Source organism: Poecilia latipinna, unplaced genomic scaffold (genome assembly GCF_001443285.1).
Source record: "Poecilia latipinna isolate Pla-1442-1.1 unplaced genomic scaffold, P_latipinna-1.0 Scaffold2022, whole genome shotgun sequence".
NCBI lineage: Eukaryota > Metazoa > Chordata > Actinopteri > Cyprinodontiformes > Poeciliidae > Poecilia > Poecilia latipinna.
The window spans coordinates 7,967-16,838 of NW_015114638.1; the positions used below are offsets into that span (position 1 = coordinate 7,967).

The 8,872-nt window shown below is 37.4% G+C and overlaps 2 protein-coding genes across 2 annotated transcripts; both read left to right on the forward strand.

Annotated features, from left to right (window-relative positions):
• The first annotated feature begins 492 nt into the window (after positions 1 to 492).
• Positions 493 to 2,332, forward strand: apoc2 (apolipoprotein C-II). Its single transcript, XM_015016451.1, has 4 exons — positions 493 to 600; positions 879 to 939; positions 1,598 to 1,757; positions 1,851 to 2,332. The coding sequence occupies exons 2-4, from the start codon at positions 891 to 893 to the stop codon at positions 1,933 to 1,935; spliced, it is 294 nt and encodes a 97-aa protein (XP_014871937.1). The 5' UTR covers positions 493 to 600; positions 879 to 890; the 3' UTR covers positions 1,936 to 2,332.
• A 2,979-nt stretch (positions 2,333 to 5,311) lies between these two features.
• LOC106935785 (trypsinogen-like protein 3) lies at positions 5,312 to 8,630 on the forward strand. The gene is made up of 5 exons (XM_015016454.1): positions 5,312 to 5,915; positions 6,002 to 6,143; positions 6,386 to 6,639; positions 8,141 to 8,274; positions 8,406 to 8,630. The coding sequence occupies exons 1-5, from the start codon at positions 5,876 to 5,878 to the stop codon at positions 8,589 to 8,591; spliced, it is 756 nt and encodes a 251-aa protein (XP_014871940.1). The 5' UTR covers positions 5,312 to 5,875; the 3' UTR covers positions 8,592 to 8,630.
• The last annotated feature ends 242 nt before the right edge of the window (positions 8,631 to 8,872 follow it).

Sequence of the window (8,872 nt, forward strand, 5' to 3'; positions counted from 1 at the left end):
CTTTTGTCCCCTGCAGGAAAATGATCAGAAACACATTAAGGTGGCCTCGTCAAAAGGTTTTTTTTTTTTCTAGTGTGAGTTGTGGGGACTAACAACCTGACTCAGGACTGATGACGTGTTAAACACACTGTCGACTTAGGACCAGTTTAATAGTACATAGGACTGAACACATCATTCCTGTTATGCAAGTAACAATGAACCTTCCTGTGGACGTGTGAGCGGCAGAAGTTCCTGACCTAATCAATAAGAAGGATTATTGACTGAGGCTGATTTCAGTTTGAGTTTACACGAACAGATTCAGGAGAAAACAAACATCCTCGCAGCTACTCATTATGTCCACCTGACTGAAATTGTCTAGTCGAGGCGTTTACAGTCAGTCTTTTACATACATGTAATCGCAATCTCCTCTTACATGAAGACGCAATGACACACTTCACCAGGACAACGCATATCAGAAAACAGTTCTGGGTTATCTCCCCGGTGGAGTGCACTTTGGCTCTGAGAGCAACAAGTCAACACATTTACACTCCTATATAAACAGCTCAGGCCAGCGCTGCCTCCGACTTTGTTTTCTTTTTCTCATTTCTGCACAGGAAAACAGTGAGTACTGAACATTTTGCCACATTTCTGAAAAAAGAAAATGACATTGTGGTAGACCAGTTAGCATGCATTTATTTGAGTTTGGCTTGTTTTTTCAGAATATTCAAATAGGAACCTATTTTATTTCTTAGTTAAGAGATGGAAAACAACCAACATGTACTGTTTCTGTTTTATTGAAGCATCAGAAGCATGAGTGGGGAAATCTTTGATAATGTCTCACCCTAGTGGATAAAGAGGTGTACGGTTTCAGCTTGTCTTTGCTGTCTCTCTGTCCACAGATCCAAAGCATCATGAATAAACTGCTGGTCGTTACTGTGCTGGTTGCACTTCTTGCTGTCAGTAAGTGTATTTTTACCCATATTAAAACACTTTCTGAAAATGATTTCAGTAGGCCAAAGAAGACAGAGTATATTAATCCACTGATAAAGTTGGAAAACTAAGTCGAGTTTCTGTTTCCGTGTTTTGCTTTGAACTTTGTTTGTGTAAATGTAACAAAGGACAAGTAAGAAACTACAAGGTTGATCATTTACATTAAAATATTCCCATTTTTATTGGCATTAAAGTAAATGTAAGTTAAAAAATATTAAAAAAATAGTTGAGCGACAAATTTAAGTTTGGCAAAAAGAAAAAGGAATATTGTGTTTATGTTTTTTTAGCATATTTTCTTGTATTGTTTTCCATTCTCATTGCATTTTTGCAGTGTCACTCAGCCAAAATAAACCTGGTTAAAAAGCATAATGTGGCTTTGAAAATTATTGTAATTTTTTCCACATTTTGTCATGTAACAATCATCGACTGAAAAGGGTTGAATGCAAATGTATATTTTCAGCAATTGTGTTCTATCTTGTGTTGGTCTATCCCATACAATTCTGACAAAATACACAAACGTATGTAATTGTAATGTGACAATACAATGTGACTAGGACTAGGAATACTTCAGCAAAGCTAATGAAATTGTTTTGCAAGTCAAAACCACTGTGGACCACTTGCCTTGCAGACACGGATAGCTTTCGTTTGAGAAGGCAAGTGGCAGAGGAGGAAGAGGGAACGCTGACCAAGATCTCAGGCGCTGTCAAGTCCTACTACAACAGCGCCGTGGACACCGTCAACGGATACGTGGACAGCATCAAAGGCCTGAAACTCGAGGAGAAAGCAAAGTAAGAGTGTGTCAGTAGCTTCATCGATAAAGCCTGATCAGAGGTCAGAATTCAAAAACCAAACTGCTCCTTTTCCATTTGTTTTGTCTTTAGGAATCTTTACACCGAAACCAGTACAGTTGTGAGCACCTACGCCGGCATATTCCAAGACCAGCTTTACCACTTTTTCCACCACTAGGAGAAGAAAGTACAAAACAAATAAATAAATAAACTCTTTCAAGAGCATAGCACTGCTCATCCTGCACATGAAAGTGTCTCCATACCATTTGACACCTTAACGTTTGGTACTCATCACCAAACGGAGCCTCACAACTGAAATAGTGGACAATGTGCTTTGTATAGTGCTTTTTTAAACCACTGAACTCATATTGGAGACATCCTGACTACACAACCTGCCTAGAGGAAATGGATGGCCAAATGTGGTGAGCACACGGGGCACTCAATGTCCTGCAGATAATCTCACGTCCACTTAGATGTATTGAATTCCCTCATAATTTACTTAAATCGGCCATCCCACCCCTCGATGAGTGAAATGTTTGTGTCATATCTTGAAATAAAGTATTTATACAAAAAAGACATTTGCAGTTTATTTACATGAACAGACTGTCATGTTTTTACACTCTGTACGCCTCCTTCTCTCCTTTTCTCTCACAAAGTCCCACGTCTCTGTGTTGATTAATTTGCAGTCACAAACATGTCTTTTTCTGGGCTCAGGCAGAATCAGAGCACAAGTTTCTGCTCCAATTAATAATGAATGAAAAGATAAGTCAAATACGAATGCAGTGCAACTAACACAGATGACTCAACAACAGACTGCGAAGGCTGTTTCATCTGTGCAGAAGACCACTGACGCAAGATGGTTTTGATTTTTAATGAATGCCTAAATCTGCAAGACACAACCGCCTCTGAAGCTACAGCACAACAACAAAAAAAAGCAAATAGGAGAACAGAAAGTTTATTGATGCAATTTTTAAACACCAAATAGCTTTACTGATTGAGTTTTAGATGTGTATGGTGTTTTTTTTTTGTTGTTTTTTTTGTTTGTAGGCCTTCCTGTATTTTGAATAAAAATCAATATTTTATTTTTCACACTTTAGTAAACACAATAGACTGGTTCAGTTCAGTATGATGTCAATATTTCCATTTGTCTATGAAAATATCATCTTCCTTGGATTCTGTCTTTTGGGACAGAATAGAAAATAGTTCATTTTTTTACAGTTCCAAAGGTTTCAGGTTTGTTTGCTTGTCTGTGCATCCTAGACCTTTTAAATCTGATTTATCTACACTTATTAGTTTTATTCATTTTATTACTCTTTGGCATTTTAATATATTTTTCGCTTAAATTTCTTGCATTCAGACCCTGACCTCTTTTAGACATTTTTTTTGTACCGTGTTACCTTTAATTGAATATATTGTACTTCATATTAATTTATCCTTCCATGCACCATTGCGGGCAGTGAGGATGGGGATCTGGGTTTCTCTCTTCAGGTCATCATTTGGCTAAAAGAGCAGAGGCTGCACAGGGCAAAACAGAATCTCCTAGAACAGACAACCTTGCATAGATACACTTAAGGCCACTTAAAGCGACCACTTAACCAAGCACACTAGTTTTTGGACATTGGGAGGAAGACGAAGCACCCAGTGAGAACCCACTCGTGCACTGAAAATATACAAACTCTTGCAGAAAGGATTTAAACTCAGGGCCATCTTTCTGCAAGGCAACAATGCTAAAACCTCCAGTTATTCAATGGGGCAAGGGCAAAAGCAGATAGCTATTTTTGCCCTTGTTGCTTTGCCCTGGTTGTGTTCTGCCCCATTGTGGTACAGAAGAATATAACATACTTTATTATTGTTGTTATTATTATTATTATTATTATTATTACTATTATTATGGAACACACAGATCTGAAAGGCGTTTGAAACACATATTTAACAGTTCATTAAAAATGTTTCTCTTTTTAATCCTATTTGTGTTGCAACTGTCAAATAAATTATAAAAAATTCAAAAAAAACATTTATGCACAATCAGAAGTTCATCAAGAAGGTTCACGTAAACTTTGAGTCTCTTACTTTCTGCATTATTTTGAAGACACAACCTTGACCCAGAGCTGTTGAGGTAATAAACACTGACCCGACTTTAACAGAAGGCACACACACAGATAACCTCCTACACAGTGATGCTTCCTATCATTGACTGGTTTAATTGCTTTAAGAAAGAGAGAGTAGGAACGATACATTGACTTCTGGAAACAGGGTTTTGTAATCTATTGTGATTTGTTTCAGCCCTTGGATTAGCAGCCACCAGTCTTTAGAACAATCTGTCACTCTCTTTATCGCTTTAAGTCATTCATAAATAATATTTTTGCATCTCAGAATATCATTCAGACACATGCAGCATATTAAGACTATCAACATGGTGAAATATTAACTTTAGAAAAGAGACATCAATCTTGACACAGCTCTTATCTTCTTTCTTATTACTAACCCACTAACTCATCTTTATGCAATCCAAAAAGACATTAGCTCACAAACTGATCAGAGGTGACTGGCTAACTGATCTGATCTGTACAGCAACCTTCACATTGGTTTGGACAATAGATGCATCTTCCCATGTAACATTATTTCACAATAAAATATGTCTGTTAAAGTCCCACTTTAAATTCAAATGCAATTATACAATGGGGCAGGTGCATCTCCATTTTTTAATTATTCAAAAGAATAAACGATAAAAGTAGGTACTGTCCCTTTAAATTCTTTATATTTGTCTCGTTTGTATGTTTTCAGCACTATGGGATACAGACTTTCACTTTTTTTCTCAGTTTGGCATAATGATTAATATAAACGAGTAGGTGAAATTGTAATTTTTACTCTCAAAGTTATATTGAAGTAATTTTACAAACTGATGGGAACCACATTGTTTCTAAGTCAAAACTAAGGGTAACACTTTATTTGAAGGGGGTTGAATAAGACTGTCATGACACTGTCATAAACATGAATAAGCCTTCATGAATATTTATGACTGTTGTCATAAACCGTCATTCGGTAAATAATGACACTTTTAATACAAAGTTGACATTATTCAAAATGTCTTTGTTATGACAACTTGACATTAACCAAGAAATCATTACTGATATAAATTTGTTATAAAAGTATTACTGATTGCACTTTAAAAATTAGGTAACTTTATGTTATTAAAGGTAAAGTTTAAACAGTAATTATGTCTTGGTTAATGTCAACTTTGTATTAAAAGTGTCTTAATTTACCGAATGACGCTTTATGACAACAGTCATACATATTCATGAAGGCTTATTCATGTTCATGACATGTGATATGTCATGTTTATGAAAGTGTCATGTCAGTCTTATTCAACCCCCTTCAAATAAAGTGTTACCAAACTAAGTAATTTCTAAGACAAACATAGGATGTAGTTTCTTTATCCCATAAACACATACTATTAAAAATGTACCAAAATACAAACAAGCTTATCTTTAACTTTATTGAAGAAAGGAACAACATTTAATAAATATAGAAAACAAAATTTGACACATTGTGCCAGATTAATTCACATTTACGTTCCCTGCTTCTTTCTCCATGATCTCTGTATGTCTGCAGTGGTTTGTTTAACACTGAATGGTGGTGAAACAAGGTCAGCTATTTTATTTTTTATTTTTTTGCATTTTGTGTTATCATCCTCTCACCAATCCTCTCACAAGACACACTGTATCTTTTTGCTATCATATGGATTTTAAACAGTGCTATCATGGACACCTGCAAACCCACACCTGGTGCTAATATCTGTCCATGTTGCCGGTTCAGGTGTGAACAGTTTCAGGCGGCCTGGGTCACTTGTTATCGGGGAAGAACAAAGTCGTCCCTTTAGATAAAGAGGATTGTCAAATCTCTTTACAGGAAATGAGATGTGTTGTTTAATAAGTTGCTTAATAAAGGTGTCGGACATTACTCTGATTAGATACAAGAGTTCCAAGACTGACTGGGAAATGACGCTGAATATTAATAAGTAGCCGGCTCCTCCCTCTGCGCTCTGAAGTTCTCATACGTAAACAACAGGTTGTGTTGCAGGCTTTGTCTCTCCATTGGAAGAAACCCAAAGAAACACAATGCATCTTCTCCTCCTGGCTGCTACCTTTGTGCTCGCAGGTAAACCTTTACAGGGTGCTTTAGAAAAATGCTAAGATTTTAACCAACATTTATAGCTTCCTCTTGCTGTCATTGATGGTTTGTAGGAGCTTACCCCCTGGAACACGTGAGGGAGTGCGAGCCTCATTCAAGGCCCTGGCATGTGAGACTGCACGGTGGAGGAGTGTCATGCAGCGGAGCGCTCATTGACGAGTGGTGGATAGTGACTTCTTTTGAGTGTGCACCTACGTAAGTGTCAGCAAATGATAGCAACAAAACAAAAAGCTGTTTAGAAACAAATATTGCATGGCTTTTGTTGTGAAAAATAGGGAGATATAGTTTCAGTCACAGAAAAGCTCAAACTAACTGGAAATCTCATTTGGGTTTCAACCTCTTGCTCATGTCTGACTAAAACATACTGTTTCTTCTCTTATTGTCCTTTTTTCTGTCTGAGTTTGATCAATTATACTCTTCTCCTTGGTTCTTTGCAGATCCTATCAGACCGTTGCCTCTCTTGGGGAACATGACTCAAGTGTGGAGGAAGGCACAGAGCAGCACATCCTGGTTTCTGACGTGATCCAACACAGTCCCTACCGCTCGCCTCTCCACAGCCTCACCATGGTGCGTCTGTCTGCGCCTGCCAGGTTTAACCAGTATGTCAAACCAATCCCACTGCCAACCCGCTGCCCAAAGACCGGGGAGATCTGCTCCATCAGCGGCTGCGGCTCCACAGATCCAAACCAGTGTAAGTGGATTTATAGATCAAAATCATGTTGGTTTTGACCTGATTTTCTTAGCATTTAAGGAGAACAGCATCAAGTGTAGCATTGAGAAACTAACTTCATCAGCAGACCAAAGCTCAGTCCTGAATCAGGGTTACTCCTGAAGGCCATGAGGTAAAACACATAAGACATGAAGTTTGTACGTTTTATAAACGTATAGCAATATGGTATATTGTGCTATACAATATGCTTGTGTAGAACAAATTGAAAAAGTCGTTACAAAGTTTTGTTACAAAATCGTCAAACAAATAGAAAAACAATAAAAAGGTTGGAAATTGATAATAAATTTCCAACTTGTGAATAAACACCTAATCATTATAGTACCTACTATTGTCTTTTATGTGATTTGTCTGAGCAGAAAAATGTTTTGCATATTTCTCAGATTGCAGTTTTTTTTTTTGTTTTTTTTTTTATCAAATTACTCAAAAATAATTAAACTGCAATTATGTGTTATAAGAAAAACGCACCAGGAAACTAATAATTAATGTAATAAAGAATTAATTTTATAGCTCATCACACAAATGTTTGTTTCCTAATGATTCAATTAGTTCAAAAGATACACAAAGGAAACTGAATGGACAACAAAAAGTATCGTTAATTTTACTGTGTTGATACAAGGAAAGAAATTGTTTTCTGAATAAAAAAATAACGTTCAAATGTGTGTTTGCTGATTAAAGACCTAACTTTAGGTTTTCTGGGATGTAAAGGCATTAATTTCACAGCTGGTTCTTGATAAGAGTATTTTAAGCGGAAGATTTATGTAGAAGAGAAAAAAGCAAAGGTAGAATCAAAGTTTCGGAAACACCATAAATTGGGTGTTTAGTTTCTTACACCAGACCTATCATGATGAAACAGAAAAACACAGTACCTACTTTGTTGCCCAACAATAAGTTTACATTTTCAGAACCTGCTTCAGTTTCTGCTCAGGGATTATCATCTCTGTTCTTCTCTCAGTTGAGGGGAACATCCGTTCTCCAGAGGTTTTTTTGGGGCCTGAAAGACTGCAGGCTTTGGTTCAATTTGCTGGTATCTAATTTTGAATGGGCAGAGCTTGACTAAAAGTCAAACTGAGGATACACAGAAGTTTTTAATGGGAAGCTCATTTTTATTCTGGTCACTTGAGTCTCCGAAGAGGAAAGAATGTTTTTTATTTTTAATCATTTCCATTTTTAATCAGTTTCTAATTACCTGCCAGAGCACCCAGTCAGTGATCAGAACTAATTAAAAGAGGTAGACTCCGAAAACAGGATTTGCTGAAGGATTAGATCTTCATGCTTCATATAATCTGTTAAATCCTGTGTAGAATGAAAGATTGCTTTTTGTTAAATAACTGCATTGGGTAGCAATTTGACAAGCAACGGAACACAGATTGTAAACTATTTAAAACAAAGATAAGATACCTGTGTGAAATGAAGTGAACGGTTTAAAATAAGTAACAACTTTCCTTCCCTCTCTTTAAATCAGATGACCCCTCCCAGCACCTGAAGTGTCTTACTGTGCCTGTGGTGGATGATATGACTTGTTTGAATACCTTCCCTCCATATCTGTTCTGGGGTGTCATGGTCTGCGCCGGTCAAGCAAACACAGATAACTGCCTGGTGAGCATCGACACGAAGCAGAGATGCTGATTCTGACTGATTCTGATGCCGTCTACCTCATGCTCTCCAGAGCCGTCTTCCATCACATAACCTTCAGTTTTAACAAAGTGTTATGCCGTGTCCTTTTTCAGACTGGCCGCAGCAACGTGATGGTGTGCGCCGGTGAACTGCAGGGTCTGACGTGGTTCAATCACGGCTGCGAGGATCCAGCTCACCCCACAGTTTACACCAAGATGTGTGAATACACCCGCTGGATTAAAGCCGTGATGAGCACGTATTCTCCAAAGACCACAACTGCTTTCCCCTGGACGACATAAGGCAGCATTGGCACGCACATCTGCATTCAACATGAGGAGACTATGTTTTTTTTGTTTTAAAGATCGCTCCTCCCAACTGCAGATATGTCCTTTCTATATGTGGTTTGTTGAAGTTTAATGAGATTCTCTGTAAATAAAAGACACTTAAATGTTTCCTGTTGTTTTGATTTTATTCATTTGCGTTTTGCCACTTTTGGCTGCTTCAAAGACTTTTATTTGTTTTGCCTCACAAACTGAAAACCAACAATTTAGGTAACTCCGAGCTTAATATGGCAAATGAC

Coding starts and splice junctions, on each gene's coding strand:
- apoc2 (XM_015016451.1), top strand. CDS start 891: ATGAATAAACTGCTGGTCGTTACTGTGCTGGTTGCACTTCTTGCTGTC. Junction 940..1,597: donor GGTTGCACTTCTTGCTGTCA/GTAAGTGTATTT, acceptor CTTGCCTTGCAG/ACACGGATAGCTTTCGTTTG. Junction 1,758..1,850: donor AAACTCGAGGAGAAAGCAAA/GTAAGAGTGTGT, acceptor TTTTGTCTTTAG/GAATCTTTACACCGAAACCA.
- LOC106935785 (XM_015016454.1), top strand. CDS start 5,876: ATGCATCTTCTCCTCCTGGCTGCTACCTTTGTGCTCGCAG. Junction 5,916..6,001: donor TGCTACCTTTGTGCTCGCAG/GTAAACCTTTAC, acceptor GATGGTTTGTAG/GAGCTTACCCCCTGGAACAC. Junction 6,640..8,140: donor CTCCACAGATCCAAACCAGT/GTAAGTGGATTT, acceptor TCTTTAAATCAG/ATGACCCCTCCCAGCACCTG.